The following is a 20468-nucleotide window of genomic DNA, read 5'->3' on the forward strand; positions in this document are numbered from 1 at the left end:
CAAGCGATGTGGTGTGCAAACGCCACATCCACTGACCAGTTTATTAATTTTTTTTTTTTGTTGCGAGTAGGATTTGGCATAATTTTTCGAACCTTGGTTATAACAAAAATGACACAAAGACCTGGAAGTGGATCCATATATGGGATTTGAGTTTAGAATGCTCAGATAAACTATTCTAATCAAAGGTCAGACCAATATCAGATAAATTTAGAAAGAATATCATTATGAATACTAATATACTAATAAAATTTCACTCTGTTAGTGTCATATTGTCTGCTATAGCTCTTGAGAGTATAGATGAGAAAATGAGAACTGATCATATACTTAAAATATTTTTGCACAAGATTTTTATAAACCATTTATTTACTTTTTTTTTTTTTTTTTTATACAAAAATGTACATTTTCTTTTTTCAGAAAAGTTTGACCAGCACATGCCATGCCACATCCATCAGTGACAAGCAACTGTCACTGTTTTCATACTCAACCTATAAAAGGCAATTTAAAAAAAAAATAAAATAAATATAGCACTGGCTACTAATATGCAGCATTCCATTTTGTGAAGGGTCCGAAAAATTCAGCATCTCTCAGGTCAATCAATGTGTAATCACATGATTGCTATGAAGAATATTTAAGCACTGACAAGTCTGCATTAAACAAGAAGTACAGGTTGTGAAGTTTCAACAATGGGAAACTTTTTTTTTTCTTTTTTTCGAGGCACAGTTATTCCATGCTGGAAACAAAACGACATAAGATTAATGAACTATACTTAGCACAGCTGTGATGGGAAAAACTGCATGGCACTTCTGGCCCACACATGGGCAAAATGAGTTATTAAAGTTATGAAATTCCATTAAAAACATCACATTAAAATGAATGAAATGTATATATTCACTTTCTTTGGCTAAAATAAAAATGTAATGCAGACATTTTTAGTCAGGCATACTGGCAAACTTATATTAACTGAAAAAAAAAAAAAAAAAACTACCTAATATATTTAAAGGAATATGAAGGTGGTTATCCCATCCTCAAAACACATCAAATTGTTGAACTTAATTACGTAAAATTAATATATGAACACGTCTGGCAGTGGATCTCCTCAATTTCTTTCATTTATATCTACAATTAAAGTACTTATAACTAACAGAGAATGCAACCAATCAATGCATACATATCATTATGGTTAATGTTAAAACAATCAAATGACAGAAATAAGTGATTTCATTCATTCATTTCTTAACCTATTATATCAGTAAAATACAACAAGGAAAGACTTACTCATTAATAATACAAATATATCTGGTGCTGGCAAATAAAATAAAACAAAAAAATCACAATATTAAGAATTACAAGGCACTTCGTTGACTAACAGACAATATTTCTATTGCAGCTCTGACAAAGAACTGAAGTTATGTTTATCAAAATTCAACTAATCTGGCCATGTCTTATTGATCATAATTAGGTAAAAGTTTCACAAAAACTGATACACTTTTCATCCCCTTAATATAATTTTCACTGATAACAGGTCAACAAATTTTCTTCTTTCAGCTGAAAGAGAATAATCTCATGTATATTCTATACTGTTACAAAGTACAGGATTTTTCTGTAAACATCTCCAGTATTCAATAGCTACAAAAAAAAAAAAATGTTTAGCTTTATGGCAGTTCTTTATCTTTTATCTCTGAGAAACAGTAAACAGTACACACACACACGTATATATACAGTATTTCTACATGGTCAAAAACTCGATGAATGGCACACGTCTATAATACATTATTTAGATATGACAACTTTTACATGTATACATTTATGTGAATACACATGGACAAAACATCCTACATGAACAATAGACTTAATATGTATGGAAAGTGAGTTAAAAAAAAAAAGTGATAACAAATACAGCAACATGTCAGTATACACTTTTCAACATTGGTAAGCTGCTTCCATTCGATATTGCAAATTGCCAATCTTTCAAGTTGATCTCCTGATGAATTTTTAAGAACTATATAGAAAAACTAGTCCCATCACAGCTGCAAAATTCCGAGAGAAGAAAAAAAAAGTTTCGCAATTAACTCCATACAAGTTCCACTGTTCGGCATGCATTTTTATCTAGGAGCTGCGTTATATGAGGCACACAAATGAGTACACTTTTAAAGTGTCTTGTTAATGATGATGATGATAATGATAACATGGAATGAAAATTAGGAGGAACCTTTGTCTGATCCTCAGTGAGATTTCTTTAGGTAATTTCTGTGCTGCTCAACAACTGAATGCGGTTATGCATACAGGATTGCATACACACACACAAATCTCTTCATGATGCATAAGTATTTATATATATATATATATCTATATATCTCTCTCTATATTATACAAATATACATACTCAGATACCACACAATTGGGTCAATCTTCAACACAAACAGAACATGAATGATATCTACACAAAATGGTCTCTGCTATCGCCCCAGGATAACATGGCCTGTATCTTTCCTGCCTGTTACTGATGTGGTCTGCATCATGTTTTTTCTCCCATGAGTTTTTTTATTGGAAAAACTTCGAGAACGATGTCCATTACTATGAAGTGATGCATTGTCTGCTACAGAATGACTAACAGCAGGAGGATGTCCATGGGAATGTTGTGTCACATGGTGAAATGTGTATTTCCGTTGATATTTTGACCAATGTCCATTTGTAGAAACTGAATTCATATCTACATTTTTTTCTTTATCACTAACAGATATGATAACAGTATCTGGCACTGAAGAAGGTGGAGGTGGTGGTGGTGGTGGTGATGATTTTATATATGCTGTAGATGAAAGACTGGTCCTACTCACTATGTGGTTCACTGGCCCCTGAAAGGTCAGTATTACTTGAGATTCTGGCACGTTACTTCTCACAGAATTAAATACATGACTATTACTATTCCCTTGTCTATTTTGCTCCCAGAGTGGCTTATTCTGATTATCATGATAATGATTTGGCACCCTGTCACTTCCTAGTCTGGTTTGGCTTGCATCTGATACAATGTCTGAATCCTATAACATAAATAATGCATTAGTGATTCTTGATATAACCAAAATATATACTTCATCATTTACACATGGAAAAAAGTACTATTACTGAGAATTCAATTTGCTAAACTAAAATAATTACCTATGTTTGGGGAATAGCTACATGGCATATTATATGAATATGAATATATATATATATATATATATATATATGCACACACCGGGTGGGGGGGGGCCTCTGCTTCATGTTTGTCTCATGAAGGCAAACACATTGTTGGACGTTTCAAAACAATGAAGAGACAAAAAAAAAGTGACATAAAAAAGCTTGAAATTTCAGCTTATCTTTTTATAGATATAGAACAGATATAACTTATTGAGCTGTTATGAGAAACTTTCTCAAGCAGCAGGCAAAAGGATCTCAAGGGCAAAGAGTGTTAGATTTGATTACAGCAGCAGAAGAGTTCTCAGTAAGAATATACTGTTTTACCACCATTTGTAACAGTGATCATGCTGTACTAACACGGGAAGTAGCCAACTATATGGATGTTCCAATTGGGACAGGTTGCATGCTGTACTACAATGCTGGAAATTATGAAACTCAGGAGAATACTTTTTTTTTGGATCTCATGGTATAAGTTACTGAATGGGGAAACTTTGAAAATGTACTTGAATGAGTCACTATCAGAATGCATCCCTAGGGTCTGAAGAACAAATAGGATGGGAATGAAATCAATGTTCAATGTTAATTAAACAAAGAGATCCATAAGAAGATATGGAAGGAATATCATGCTAATAAGAGTGAGAGGAATTATGAAATATATAAATCGTGAGCCCAAAAATTTACAAGCATTGCATAGAAAACTAAATCGAAGTATGAAAGGAAACTGGCTAAGCATTTCAAAAGAAGTTTATTATATGTGCCATCATAATTAAAGAAAGAATGAGTGTGGAAGAATAACTACCAAATGCAGATGGTACATCTGTATCAGAAGCAGATAAAATCATTCAAATAATTAGTGCTACTTTTGCTAAGATCTATCAATCAGAAGAGTGTGTGTATATATTTTTAATATCTAACTTACACATGGAAGATCACAAGATCTATAGCATATCAGTGCTGTGTGGGCAAGAAAATTTTATTTTGAACAGCTGAAATTTGTATTCTTTTGGGAAGGCAGAGTGGAAAAGGCTGTTACAAAAGCAGATGGAATGAAAGAGGAGGCAAGAGAAGTTGGTCTGGCAAGTTTCAAGCTGGACTAAATGAGTGTTGATCAGCAGCAGCTCTTGTTCTTGTGATTTTCGAGGAAAATGGAGGAATTATTGTGGCCAATTCAGCAGAGTGCTGTCTGTGAAAGCACCTGCAGAACTGACATAAGGCAGAAACTGAATGTCTATGGGAGAACGATTATTAAGACTTAAGGTGACATGATTTTAGGTTTAATGTACCCGAAGGATCAAGTCCTTGGACCATTGTTGTTTGATCTGTATATTATGTGACATTGGGAAGGACATGATAGGAGATGTTCAACTATTTGCTGCTGATGATGAAAGATAGGCATGGCAATCATGGCAATATTCTGTAAGTGTTAGATATCAGATGCAAACTGATATCTAACACTTACAGAATAATCTGGAAAATGTGGGCAAATCATAATGGCTGTCTATTTAAGAAAGGAGACAGAGATGATTGTAGAAATTACAGAGGAATAAGTTTATTACATGTGTTGAGGCTTAAGTGCTGTGAAGAATTCATGTTAGAGATTTAATGGAATATTAACAGCACTGAGAAAGGATTAAAACTAATTTTAATACTTCCAATATTTCGTCTCCGTCACAGAGACATCTTCGAAGATTACAAAAGTAACAACACACACACACACAAATACAATACAAAGTGAAACTAACGTCCTATCTAGGTGGTGCACCCTCTATGGGCATTTGCAGGTGGCCTGGGATGTAAAGAGGGATCTCTGATAATTAAAGTTTCCCAAATTTTGGGAAGTTTAATGCAACCGTATTTATTTAAATTAGGTTGATTCCCGAGTGCAGATGCAGATTCAAAGAATAGTCTTTCTTTTTTGAATTTACTATGGTGGAGCATAGAGTTTTTTCCAGGAGATTCTGTGGGATGTATCCAAAACATGGTCTACAAGGCCAGACTGACCATAATCATGTTTGCAGATGTAAGAACTGCGTTCTTCTAACCGGATGGATGCTGACCTGCTTCTTTGTCCGAAGTAGGCAAGTTTACAGGAACAAGGTACTCTATATACACCAGGCACTGAAAGAGGAGGGAGCTGGTCTTTAGTGGAGCAGATAAGGGTAGCAAGTTTACGGTGGGGCTTAAAAGCTGTATGGAGGTTGTACTTTTTTAATGATCTGGCTATTTTTTCTGAAGTACCATGGATGTAAGGAATAGTGATGGCATTTCTGAAGTCCTTCTGAAGAGATGGTTGGGGAATGGGGAAGGACTTGATTATTTTTTTAATTTTGTAGTCATTATAGCCATTGGAAAGGAAGTGTTGTGTATGAGTTCAGTTGACAGGGAAGTTTTACTGGAACCAAGATTGTGGGCCCTATTGGTCAGAGTTTTAATAATGTCATATTGCTGGGAGAGTTTGTGAATGTATCTACCTGTATGAGTAGGTTTTCTATATACAGAGAAAGAAAGGTTACCATTAGGAAGGCATGTTACTAAGGTGTCTAGGAAGGGTAAAAGTTTTTGTAATCCCCCGAAGATGTCTCTGTGACGGAGACAAAATATTGGAAGTAATAAAATTAGTTTTAATCCTTTCTCAGTACTGTTAATATTCAATTAAACCTCTAACATGAATAAGTTTATTAAAAATATAGGTTACAAATCTATAGTTCAATCCTGAATAAAAGGCAGAAATATTGCAGACAATCTACTCTCAGAAGAACAAAATGGCTTCAGACATGGAAGATCATGTATAGACAATACGTGTTAAAACAAATTATTGAAAAAAGACAAAAATTTAATTTAGAGACTCATATGGGCTTTATAGATTATGAGAAAGCTTTTGATAAGATACAGAACAAAAAACTATGGAATATAATGAAAAAACAAGGATATCCATTACATTTGGTACAAGCTATACGAAGTTTATATAAAGATACAAAAATACAGTTACAGTTAGATAATATATTAACAGAAGAGACTGAAATAAATCAGGGTGTCAGACAGGGATGTAGCTTATCTCCAACTCTATTCAATATATATATATATAGATCAGATTATGAAAATATGGAAAACAATAAACAAGGTATTCACAGTTAACCAGAACATATTACAAGACAATGAAGATGACCTTCAAAAATCAGTTTATGAATTAAACAAAATAAGCCAACAATACAATTTAAAAATCTCACAAAAGAAAAATTTAAAGGCTGAGATCATGTTATACCAAAAATAGTTATAGAAAATAAAATAACAGAACAGATAACACAATTATTTAGGCTGCATAATGACATATAATAAAAAGATAGATATAGATGAAAAAATAAATTTAGAAAATCTGTGGAACAATTTAAAGGATGCTGAAGAAAAAACAAGGCAAAAAACTAAACTAAAAGTTTACAAAGTAATGGTCACTCCCATTCTATTACATGGTTCAGAAACATGGACTGTTAAAAAGAAAGATGACAGTAAAATACAAGCTGCAGAGATGAGATTTTTAAGAGCAATTAAAGGATTCACAAAATCGGACCATATAAGAAATGAAGACACCTGAAAAGAACTAGATATTTAAAATGTAAATAACATCCATTAAGGATGGAAAGATATTGACTAACAAAATAAATGGATAGATAAAGACCAAAGGGAGGGGGGGGAGGAAAACCAGTGAAGCTGGAACAGGCAAATGCCTAATCCTTGAAGAGAACTTTGCATGAAATTTCCAATGGTATATTATACTGGTAGGATCGTAATCTAGTGTGATGTAGGTAAAGCAATCTTGGAGAATAATATTCATTTTCTAATTATATTCAGTGGTGTTAATGACGAGTGTGGCATTACCCTTACCTGCCCTGGTGATGACAATACCTTTATCTTTCGTAACTTCTGAGAGCAGCAAGTTGCACAAAAGATAGATAACTTTTCAGAAGTGAAGATCCCACTGAAACATGTTACAAAATTAAAAATCTATTTGGCCTCAAGGCCCAGACACATTAGATTCCTGTGAATCACCTCAATAAAAAAAGTATCTTCCTGGCTGCATGACATCACAACCCCCCCCCCCCCCCCCCCACAGACTGCTACATATTGTCAAAACAGCTAGCAAACTTTCTTACTCCCCATCACTGTAATACCACATCATATACAGGGTGTTTTCAAAAAGAATGTCCAGATTTGAAAATTGTATATCTCTGCAACCACGAACCACAAATGAATGCGACTTGTACCATGTGAACGGCCTTGGCCCAGAGTTTGATATGATGACCAATAGATGCCACTACCAGCACCCAAATAGCCACTACGCTTAGTTAGTGAGAAGATGGCATCTAGTCAACAGAAGGCGTTTTGTGGTCTCGAATTTAGCAAGATTGAGTCCATGATTACTGTGCAGCATGCGTTTAGATGACGTTACGGAATTGATCCACCACTGGACAAAAACATTCATTGTCGGTATCAACAATTTCAAGAAACAGGGTGTTTATGTAAGGGAAAGAGTCCTGGACGACCACGCACCTCAGAGGGGTGCGTGCTTGTCCAGGTGAATCCACTTCCACAGCTGAATGAAGAATCTGAAGATTACATTTTTCAGCAAGACGGAGCACCGCCACATTGGAATCTCCAAGTTCGTCGGTTTCTAAAAGAAACATTGCCTCAACGTTGGATTAGACGCATGGGACCCACGACTTGCCACTACACTCTTGGCCTCCAAGATCTCCAGACATCACACCTTGTTACTTCTTTTTACAGGGATATGTAAAAGACTGTGTTTATGTTCCTCCATTACCCGCTGACTTGGATAAGCTCAGAACCAGAATCACGGTTGCAGTAAATTCTGTGACAGAAGAGACTCCCAGACGCGTTTTGGGATGAATTCAGTTATCGGCTTGATGTTGTCCATGCAGCAGGTGGAGGGCACATTGAGCATTTGTAATTGTGGTGAGTGAAACTTTAGACCTTACTTCATACTTGGTAATTTATTTTGTAACTGTACCACATTTTCATTATTAAATATAATTATTTGAAACACCCTGTATATATATATATATATATATATATATATATATATATATATATGTTTAAGATACCAAGCAATCTTATAAGCTAGGTTTTAATCCTTTTTTCCCAAGTAAGCAAACAGACAAGTAAGTCAAGTTTGCACCTGCACGTAGTGTAAGTCTGAGGTAACTCGTGGTAAAGGTGGAGTAAACTCTGATCACTTTCCTTAGTATTTTCCCTTAATGCAAAGCACATCCCCTTGCGGAGATGTATGATGCTATGCATTAATTTTTATTAATGCAATTAATGCATTATATGATGCTATGCATTAAATTAATGTATTAATAAAAATTAATGCATAGCATCATACATCTCCGCAAGGGGATGTACTTTGCATTAAGGGAAAATACTAAGGAAAGTGATCAGAGTTTACTCCACCTTTACCACGAGTTACCTCAGACTTACACTACGTGCAGGTGCAAACTTGACTTACTTATCTGTTCGCTTACTTGGGAAAAAAGGATTAAAACCTAGCTTATAAAATTGTTTGGTATCTTAAACATAGTATATACCCCAGGTAAAAAACTTTCTACATATATATACAGTCATCCCTCGACTTACGTCCGGGTTCCGTTCCATCCAGCAGGACGTAAGTCAATACATTAAATCAACAGAGTTATAGGCGTTAGGGACTTATCCGTAATAAGTATACTGTCATTTTCATTTTTAAACTTTATTATAAAACTGTACTGTGTGTTAGCCACTATAAAACAGGAGAATACCATCCGAATCTTTCTCCACAATCACATCTTCATTACCTTCCATTTGTGAACGATCAGGCTGTCGCTCTTCTGGTATAACCTTTGTTTCTATGATGAAAATGTTCATTGTGCTTTGCTTATTCCTCTTCTTCTTTTCATCATAAATTCCTTTATAGCAAGCAATCGTATCAGGTACTTTCCTTTATATTAATAAGTAGAGTTCAAAATTGGGGTCCATGTCTTTAGCCATTTTGAGAATATCGCTAACTGCAAAGAACATTTCTGCAAAACCCTTCACTGTAAATTGTTTAACTACCTCTTCCTGTTTCTCTTTTCCCTCTTCTGCAACAGTTGTTCTTCCAGTTCGACCAATCCTTCGTTGGTCAACTCTTCGAGGGGGGGGGGGGACTTTCTATGAGTTGAATTATGCTGTTATCATTCACTTCGAGATTCAGATTGTATACTAGGCTCACTATTACAAACTTCCAAAATCATGCACAAACTTTTTAATGTCTTTTTCCATATGCTACTCATACATTGAGAGGTCACTTCGTCCCAATCTGTAGCAATATTTTTAATAGCATGATAAATATTGAATGTTTTCCAGAATTACATGAGAGCCTGGTCATTTCCTTCAGTAGCAGAAATGGCTGGTGAAAAGTTCTCTGTAGATAATAAGCCTTAAACACTGCAAGAACTCCCTGATCCATCAGGTGGATCAATGAAGCAGTGTTTGGAGGGAGAAACATGACCTTGAACTTGGTGAAGATCATCGCTATAAGACAGATGACCTGGAGCATTATCTAGAATTATTAAAATTTTAAATACTACATTTTCTTTCACACAATAGCTATTTATTTCACTCGCATAAAGTTGATTAAGGCATCCTCAAACAATTTTTCAGTCATCCACGACTTGTTATTGCTCCGATAACGAACTGGAAGTATGCTTCTAATGTTTTTGACGATTTGTGGATTCTCACTGTGCCATATCACAAATGGTTTCAGTTTATATCCAGCCACATTATCCCCTAACAGAATCGTAATACAGTCTTTAAGAGCTTTAAAATTAGGTATAGATTTTAGCCTTTTGTGGATGAATGTCTGCTCGGGCATTTTTTTTCCGAAACAAGGACGTCTCATCCATATTAAATATTTGCTGGGGCAAATAATTTTATCAAATTTTTCCACAAACTCCTTGGCAGCCTTCTAAGCACTTGCAGATTGCAATATATTTTCACATTATGCAGCACAAAATGCTGCTTAATAAATCTCATGAACCAACCGGAAGAAGCGTTGAAGTCGTAGTCATAATAGGGTTCTGCTTTCTCCTTCAACATGTTGAAGAGATTTAGTGCCTTACCGGTTATGGTCATAGTGCTAAGGGGCATGCACTTTTGGTTCAAGTCCTCTATGCATGATGCAAGTAGCTTTTCCATATCTCCAATAGAACCTTGTTGTTGCTTCGTCACTATTGTCGATTTACTGGAAGCAGATCCTTTCACAGTCTCTACGATTTTATCCTTATTTTTCAAAATGGTCGTCACTGTAGAATGAGACCATCCAAAGTCATGTGCAATCACATTGACGGGCTTACCAGCTTCATGTTGCTTTATAACTTGCAACGTCGTTTCAAGATCAACTGCTTACCTCTTTTTCTGTAATTCTTCACTAGATTTTTTTGATTCTACATGTAGGAGCCATGTTGCACAAAATATTTAACGATAAGTACACAAATAACCCATTTCTCAAACAAAATCAACAGAGGAACTGTTGAAGGCACGTGCTGACTGCCGAGAGAGATTGCCACTGTGCATGCTTTACCTTACACTTGCTTGTGTCTTGTTCGAAAGTATAGCCGAAAATGTTATTTACTCCCTTATGGCAGTTTCTCAAAGTGTGGTACGCGTACCCCTGGGGGTACGTGGCAATTTTCGGCTATGCATAATTAAAGGAGTCATTATATTTTTCAACAAACAGTGCAATTAGAGACAACCGAGATAAAAACGGCACTAACTAATGAATCACCCCCCCCCAACAAAAACTGCTGTATAGACAAGCAAAACCATATGTTGCCGGTGGAACATATGGTTTTGCTTGACACTACCGTGTCGTTAATGTGTTTCAGATATTATGAAATTCGGTTGAAGGGAATTAGCATTTCAACTCAACTGTCGAAATGCTAATTTGGCTTTGGTTCACGCAATCTTTTGTTAATACCACACCAATCATATGCAGTTCTTCGCTGCTCTATGTATCTCAAGTCTTGTAAATTACTGGTAATTTTTGTTTGAAATAAAGGGAAAGAAGATGACGCTATTTGGTTAGATGACTTTGACGATGCACACAAAGAAACTGTTCTCGATGCCAAAAGTAGTGATAGCGAGTAGGAGCTTCTTGGTAAGTCGCACCATTTTCAGTTTTTTTCTGAAAACTTTTTGTTTCGAAAATCCCAGCACATATCTAGCAAAATGATTTTTTAGCATTAATTTCGGGAAAAAAAAGTTAGAGTTATATTCGAATAAATACGGCATTTTTTTAAGCTTTTAAATTCTTATTTTATTAAAAAGCTTTAAGCAACAAGAAAACGTTGATATTGCATCTGGATCAAATGAAATTGATAAGAGTGTGTCGTCTGACATCTCTAGAGAACCAACTAGGAAGAGGATGAAAACTCTTCGTAAGTATGATATGAATTACTGGAAATGTGGATTTTCATGGACGGGAAATTAAGAGGAACCTATTAAAAATAAATCATATTTTTTAAATGAAGATATAAATTACGTATCTTCAAAGGACGTAAGTCGAGGGATACTGTATATATAAACCTACTCAGTTTAAAACCTGAACTGAAAATCTAACTTTAAATAATACAGATATATTGGTAAGCTTTCACATCATCTCACTGTTTATCCTTTAAAAACAACTTAACACTTTAAAAGTTTTTTCTTTCCAATATCTTAGCCCTCTTTTCCTTTACCATCAATTCTGGTCAAAGTAATTACTCCATACTTCAAGGATATCTTTTTCTCCTGATTTCATGTCACAAACTCCTTTTACAGCACTCTTTCCTCCATTTCTAAGCTTCTTTAACAACCTCCATATTTTGCCACCTTCTTGATATTTATTTTCTATGCTCTTGCCGAAGTCCTCCCATGACTTTTGTTTAGCTAGTTTTACACAGTGTTTAGGTTTCTTACATTTGTCTCTGTATTCTCAAAGAGCACAAGCTGACTTATTTGCCAGTATGGCATTATTAAAACGCAAACAAATAGATTCTACGATCTTTGTTCCAGTGGAACCTCTTTCAATAGAACTCAACCATATACATAACACGTTCTTATTCAATGGTTACAGTGCTTACATAATTAAAAAAATAATCATCTTCCCCACAAATTCTCGGCCATTCCCTAGATCAGGGGTACATCAGAAAAAAATAGCCAGGTCATTTAAAAAAGTACCTCTAAACAGCTTTCAAGCCCCACAAGAAATTTGCTGCCCTTGTCTGCTCTGCGAAAGATCAGCTCCCTCCTCTCTGTGCCTAGAGTATATGAAGTACTGTTCCTGAAAGTTGGCATACTTAGGAAAGATATGTAGATCAGTCACATCCATTTAGATGAACATAAAACTTACATCTTCAATCATGACTATGGTCTTGCCGACTATGTATTGGATATCACTCACAGGATCTTCTTGAAGAAAATCACCATGCTCCATCACAGTAAATTTAAAAAAGAAAGACTTTTTTTGGAACTGCAGTAGCACTCAGAAATCAACCAAATTTAAACAAATACAAATGAAAAAAACTTCCCAAAATTTGGGAAACATTAATCCTCAGAGGTCCAAATTTACATCCTAGGCTCCTACAAATGCCCTCTATGGACATTTGCAGGAGCCTAGGATGTAAAGCAGTTCCCTCTAGGAAGGGTAGATAGGACTTTAGAGTCATAGCCACATGTTTCATTGAATACTGTGTCGCCTTTGTGTTAGTCATACTCACTGAAGATGGCTCAGTGACTGGAAAGAAATATTAGAAGCATTAGAAATAGTTTTTAATCCTTTCTTAGTGCTGTCAGTACTCCATTACACCTCCAATATGATATAATGACTTAAAAATTACTAATACCATTTCAAGCATAAATTCACTTGGGAAACAAGAAACCTAAAAAAAGTATAATAGCTAACACAAAAACAGTTAACATGATACTAGAGAGAGGGTATAGAATCAGATCATTATCTATTACAAAGATAATCAAGAATACCCCCAAGATGGTTTTAAAATAACCAAATTAATAGAGAGAGAAATACCCAGGAATATTTTTGAGTTCAACTCTTGGCTGACAAAAATATTAACTACCTTAATTTGCAGAGAATAAATGAAAAACTGGAACCATATTAATATATTAGAACAAAAAGTAAATGGAAAAAGAGAAATGAAATAAGAAACTGGGATGAGAAGGCTGAGGCAATAATCAAAGACAGCAAAGAAGCATATAAACAATGGGTAAATGCAAAATCACCAGAAGCAAAAATTAATTATAAACACAAGGAAAAAATCATGCGGAAACAAGAATAGAAAACAATGGGATTGCGTCATAGCAAAATTGGAAAGAGATCTTACAGTGAAGAGATCAAATACATACAAAATTCTAAGAAATGTGAATCAGGAGGTAAAAGAAAAAGTGAAGTTTGAAATAATCAGATAACCTGGCCACGCTTCCAAAATTTATAGCAAGACAGTAATGAAACTAAAACTCACATAATGCTAACTATACTATGGAAGAATTAACATTACATGAAATCCAACAATCAATACATCAAAGTACATTGGAATCATGAAACTATGTTTATAATTATTTAATAATATCTACACAAGAGTGCAAAAATTATGGAAACCTTTTGGAAAAAGTGTATTTCGGAGTTTTGATGGCTCATAACACTACTCTTTTTTTGGAGTAATACTATAAAATTATATATCAATGGAAAGATAATTTAATCAAGAATGTATTGTAATAACTTTTATGAAGGATTTTTTTTTATTAGAACAACAGTTATAAAGAAGAAAAGTGAAACACATAGAAAAAATGAGATATACAAAAATTCTCACAATGTGAGTTAATACTTAGTTGGGTAACCTTTAGCTTTAATTATGGCCTTACAACGCCTTCCCATGGAGAGAACCAAGTTTTTTTAGTTCTGCAGCTGTTATAATGTGAAACCAAGATAGAATTATTGCTTCTATTAATTGGGTTTTATTGGTGGGTTGGGTTGCTTCTGACTAACAAGTTTCTTTAGTCGGCTCCATAGATGTTCGATTGGGTTAAGGTCTGGGCTATTCCCAAGCCATTCTAGCAGTGGAATATGATTATCTTGAAACCACTTTTTGCACACAGCAGCAACATTACATGGAGCTGAATCCTGTTGAAATATAAATGCTCCATTATCTTGGAAAAGATCACGTGCAGAAGGCTTCAGTTTGGGGTCAAGTATTTCATTTATGTATTTTTGGACATTTATATTCCCATTAATCATGCAAATTCTGCCCACACCTTTTGATGTCATACAACCCCAGATCATAACACTAAGTGGGTATTTCACGGTAGGTGTAATGCAATCAGGATGCAAATCTTCTCCTTACGTATTTTATGCCATCACTACCAAACAGGGAGATTTTGGTCTCATCACTCCAAATAACACTGTCCCATTGTTCCGCTGTCCATAACATGGGTTTCAGCCCAGTTTAATCTTTTCAACCTTTGTTTGAGAGATAAAAATGGCTTTTTTCATGGAATTCTAGCATCTAGACCAAATTCCTGCAGTCTGTGCTGAACAGTCCTTGCACTCAACTTCACATTGTATTGTGCCATTTCATCTTGTAGATTTTCTTCTATCACGTAGGCACAGTCTCTCAATTCTTCTATCATCACTTGCTGTTGTGCACCTTTTCCTGCCTTTACCAGTCTGGTTTTGTAGTGACTGAGTCTCCTTATACCTCTTCAGAAATTTAGAAATGCCACCTTTGGTTAAGTATTCACCAATTTTTCTTCTAATTTCTTCATAAATGTAGCCTTGTTCACTTAATAGTACTATTTTACATTGCTTTCTGGGTGACCAGTCAGCTCTTTGCGCCATTTCTTTAATTTAAAAACAACAACTTGATAGCAATCACATAACACATTGAAAATGTCCTCCTCTCAGCTCCAATACATGACATCAATAGCTGAATCCTACTGTGACCTTATTGGCTCATTGCCAAAACAAGATGACACCTGATTGGCTCTCTAAACACTCATGCTCATTGGCTACATTCAAATGAAGGAAAGCTACTTTATACCAACCTAAGCAAGTTGTGCTTCTTTTTTCTGGTTATTTGGCTATAACTTTTCATAGAATACAGATAATTGAACTAACGTTTTGCATTACATTCTTGATTAAATGATCTTTCCATTGATATATAATTTTATGGTATTATACACAAAAAAAGTGGTGTTATGAGCCATCAAACCTCAAAAATACACTTTTTTCCAAAAGATTTCCACAATTTTAGCCACTAGTATAACAGCAAGGAAGAATACCAGAAAGTTGAAATAAGGCCATCATCATTCCAATATACAAAAAAGATGATAAATGCAACTGTGAAATGTATAGAGTAATAAGTCTCCTCAATACTATACAGATGAATATTAATTTCAAAACTTAAATCATATGCATAAAAATGTTATATTTGTTTCTATGTTGAATTGACAATGATTCTCCATTTGGAATTTTAATGTAAAAGCTGGGCTAATATATGATCAATCTTTTACATTAAAATTCCAAATGGAGAATCATAGTCAATTCAACATAGAAACAAATATAGCATTTGTAGACTACTATAAAGTCTTAAGGAACAAACTGTGGATTATACTCAAGTCAAACATACATTCCAAATCAGTTACTAACATGTATCAAAACAACCAAATAGCTGTAAGAATCAATGAAGTTACAGAATGGAAATCAATAAACAGTACATCAAGGATGTTCAGCACCATTACCCTCATTTAATATCTATATAGATGAAACAGTAAAGAAATGGAAGAAAAACATAAAACTGGCATTTAAACTGGATCATGGAATTAATACCCTTTCATTTGAAGATGATCAAACAATCATAGCAAGAAGTGAAGATGAACACAGATCAATATATGCTTTAAACCTAATTACTACAAAATGTGGAATGCAAATATCAACAGACAAAACAGAAATCATGATAAATAAATGTTTGTTCTAATGAAGTAATGGAATCAGAGTGCATCACTGGGAAATGTTAAATATCTTGTGTTAAGAGGTGGACAAGCATTATTTTTTCAAAGCATAGGATAAATCTATATTGTTTAATTCTTTCTCAATGTAGAAGAGTATTTTATACTTTGATATAAGTGCCCTTCCATTCTGCTAGACACTTCCCTGATAGTAAGTTATTATTTTTTTTTAAGTATAATGCACTTGCATAATAATCTTGTCAAATGGCAGAACAGTATTAATCAAGAGAACGAAATCATGGCCTGTCATTTTACCTGTTTCAAACATAATTGAAAACCTGTCACATGCTTTAAATCAAAGTACCTGAAAAGGAACTAAAAAATGTTATAAATTAGTCTAAGGATGAATGTTAAAAACAACACTATTTCACTGAAATTATGATTTTTTTCTGCCATGAAAACAGGCAGATCATTAAACTACATCCCTAATGGGAAAAACCTATACAACAAGTAAAACATCTGTTATTTATGCAAAATTTTTGGTGAAAATACCAATAAAATACAGAAATAAACAGAATAAGCAAAGCTTATTCTGTTTATTTCTGTATTCCCTACAGAGGAGTCAAATGAATAAATTTATATAGAATGAGAGAGAAATTGGTCAAAACAAATTAATTCTAACTTAAAAGGAGAGCTGGGTTAGAAATAAAACAGTTCAAAGATACTAATCATCTTCAATAGAAAAGCCATAATGAAACTTACAGCAGGATAATGCATCAGGTCACAAGGCATAGTTTATTTGGGCATGTTTCCACTAACATGAGTTACCATGCTTATGTGAGCTATTCAGTTACTAGATCCCAAGCCAATTGAACATCTGTCTGTAGAATGAGATGGGCAGTTTGTGAAGGGACTCTACTGCAGTGCAATCAAAGGTAAATGAATGATGTAACCAAGTTTGTACAGGCCACCATCCTTGTGGAACATCTGTCACATTGCAGAGCACATGCCCTAATAACTTGTGGTTGTTTCGAGGGGTCAAGGCTATAGGTTAATTGCTACTTGCTAGGCTGATATACCAAATAAATTAGTCACTCATATGCAGCTCTAATATGAAACCTCATCAAATTATCAACTATCACAATTAGGATTTGATATGCTCATCAGAAAGTTTTGTTGCAATTATCGTTTATTTTTCTGAAAGGATATATTTCTTCATGCATTCAAAATCATTGGCTTCACATTATGCTAGCAATGGATAAACATGCTATTTATTAAAAATTATTCTGACAGTTGAATAGGATTCAGTTTATGTATTTTTTTTTTTTCAGGATATAAATAATTTAAGAATATTTAGAAGCATTTTTTAAATCTTGAGTTGTGTAAACTTACTGTATCACTTGCCATACTGGAATTAGAGCTTGTGGAACTGCTTAGTGATACTGAAGAGGAATGAGTAGAAGAATGGCTATCAACCGACGAACTGGATCCTATCAAATCATTATCCCGACTTATGGTCCCATTTGGCTGTGAAGATCTACATAAATATTAAATTCATTCAGTCACAATCTACAGCTACAGAAATGATAATTTACAAAACTTTCCAATTGAGGTGAATGCGCTAACTGAAATCAACCAAACATGCAAATTACACCATGGCCACAATTTTACAAAATGAGCAAGTTTCCAACTGGGATTTAAACTCGTAAATAGTAAAGGAAAAAATGTTTGGTTGGATTTATTGCCAAGGCAACTAAGATGAAATCATTTTGCCAGTTTTGGTGGGATGAAAAACCTGAGTTTCTGGGAAGGAAAACCCTGCAACCTCTATATAAGACCAGCTAACTTACTAGTTTAAAAAACAAGATTTCACAGTGTCATTTCCACAGAATGAAGGACATGATTTCATTATGTCCTTAATTCTTTTGAAGAGTAACTGTTATGTCAATTTCTACAGAAATTTCACTTTCCACTAAAAAAAAAAAAAAAAAAAAAAAAAAAAACACTAATTTTTTGCTCAAAAAAGGCAGATGATAAAGACATTCCCAGACTAATTAAGTTTTGTCAGTTATGCTGATACAGTCCCTTGTGCAAAAATATACCGATATGTCAACAATTGTTTTTGCAGAAATAAATATTCCTTAAGCACCTCATAAAAGAATGTAACACACCAAACTATTAGAAAACAATGACTCCTTCACTCACACACTTCAAATAGTATACTGTAATATCCTAGTATTCAGACCATGTCACAAAAGTTCATTCACAATGTGTCAGTTTAAATGTCTGATCAAGGAAATACTAAGCTACTACAAATACTACTGCATACATATTTGCTGTCAAAATAACTTCAATAGCACTTCATTAAAATGAACCCAAAAGGATATCTCACATGTGGACATGATGCTGCAGGTATTTATTCAGCAATTTTTACTATTTTCAGACATTTTCAGAAGCTACATCATGTGCCACTAATAAAACATATATATCACCAAGAAAATTAGCAAGAGCAGGAAGGGCAAGGTTTGGTTTTGGTTGTTATGAAGACAATTTTGATGTCCTTGCAAATGCACTGCAGAGTTCCCTAGGAAAGATGGGAAACATGAGATTATCCAAGCGCAAGTAAACAGTCCTTAATAACCATTCCTAAATAAGTTATACACCTCTACCATTCAAGTATGTAGGCTTTTCATGGTAGTAATGAGATGACAATGTACATATAATAACTAAAATAATTTAATTATTTCCTATATTTTGCAAAGTCAAATTGGCATCAACAAGGAATAATGCACAAGCAATAACAAGTGCAAATGCATGCAGTGAGGGCAAGTCCCAAAATCCTAAATCATACTTTAGTGGATTTGAGTGGGCATTCTTGGCAGGTATGATAATGGACTGAGAATAAGCATTTTCAAGAATTGAGGCAGCTTTATGCCTGTTCTATGGAATTGTGATACTTTAATTCTTTTAGACTACTATAATCTAAAGAAATGTTAATTATTATAGTTTTACTGCATAGTACTTTTTTTTTTGAGGGGATGGTAGTTGGAGATGTCACTTTTTTTAAAATCCTATATGTTTGAGCCAATGTAGCCAAATGGAGTCAGACTATAGCCAATGGGTATCTAAGAAGGCATTATGTATATAGTTAAGTTCAGACATGAGGGCAGTATCAGATCAAATCAATTTTGCTGTTAAATGAAATTTTTATGATGCCATATTGTTGGGAAGAGTGATAATATGACTGTTGGTGGATGTATATGCCTGGTTTTCTGTAGACAGTGAATGTCACGGATCCACTTGATGGGCATGTAATTAAGATATCTATGAAGAACAGAATGCTATCTTTTCCTATAGTGAACTGGATCCAGGAATGTTAATCTTCAAATATGTTAATAAGGCATTAATAGCATGTCTGGACTGTGTGTCCAAATGGAGAACACACTGTTGTATGGGTTAGAGTGGACTGGTTGTACTACCCTCTGGAAAATTTTAGAATTTTTCCTTACAAACGAAATAGCTTGAATTAACAGTGTGAAGCAAGGTTGGCTAAGATAACAGGAGCAAGTCCTGGTTGGTTTTGATTTCTTTAAGTCTACTTTCTCCATCCTTGGCCAACTTCTTTATGGAGTTGTTTGAAGAGAAAGCTCAAAACACCATCACATATAAACTTAATATTTGCACTACATTATGTAGATATTATGTTCTCCATTTGACTACATGGCCTAAATACACTGGAAAACTTTTCAACACACCCAAACAGCAAAATCTCAGGATCCAGTTCACTTTATAAAAAGAAAAACAACAACATTCTATCCTTCCTCTTGCTAGATATCTTGATTGCATGCAAATAAGATAGATCCTAGTATTCTCCATCACACAAGCAGATATGTACCAAACTCACACCACCATTCCTTCCAACGTGGCACCATAAAAACTTACCTTCCAAATCTCTGAACACAAAGATTACCACTACTATGGCCACTCAGGTGCTGCAGGCCATGCCTTGGATGCATACCACAGAATCTGTTGGAAGAAAGTCACCTTACTACACATAAGCAAATAAGAACTCACAAAAAACAATTCCAACTTAAATAAGTTTGGATGCATAATAACTAGCTCAAGTGTGGGAAACACTTATTTTCAAATCAACAGCACAACTCAAGAATGTCTTCAAATCCACTAGGTAGTGAAATTTAGAATTTGCCTATTTCTTCACATTAGTTCCTCTCCTTCATGTAGCATCTGCGTGCACACATCTTTAC

The 20468-nt window shown here is 34.4% G+C and overlaps 1 protein-coding gene across 2 annotated transcripts in view; it reads right to left on the reverse strand.

Moving 5' to 3' along the window:
* Positions 1 to 351: 351 nt before the first annotated feature.
* Positions 352 to 20468, reverse strand: part of LOC150096867 (terminal nucleotidyltransferase 4B-like) — a 239884-nt gene continuing 219767 nt past the window's right edge. Inside the window, exons 10-11 of one of the 2 annotated variants that reach the window (XM_090408317.1) lie at positions 17596 to 17740; positions 352 to 3035 (exon numbers count right to left, since the gene is read on the reverse strand). In XM_090408317.1, the coding sequence (XP_090264443.1) occupies positions 2457 to 3035; positions 17596 to 17740 (724 nt within the window). In that variant the 3' untranslated portion in view covers positions 352 to 2456. The remainder of the gene's footprint in view (positions 3036 to 17595; positions 17741 to 20468) is intronic. The other variant, XM_090408319.1, reaches the window with a different exon arrangement.

This window comes from Typopeltis vanoorti, chromosome 18 (assembly GCF_054136105.1).
Source record: "Typopeltis vanoorti isolate ZY-2024b chromosome 18, IOZ_Tvanoo_1.0, whole genome shotgun sequence".
Lineage (NCBI taxonomy): Eukaryota > Metazoa > Arthropoda > Arachnida > Uropygi > Thelyphonidae > Typopeltis > Typopeltis vanoorti.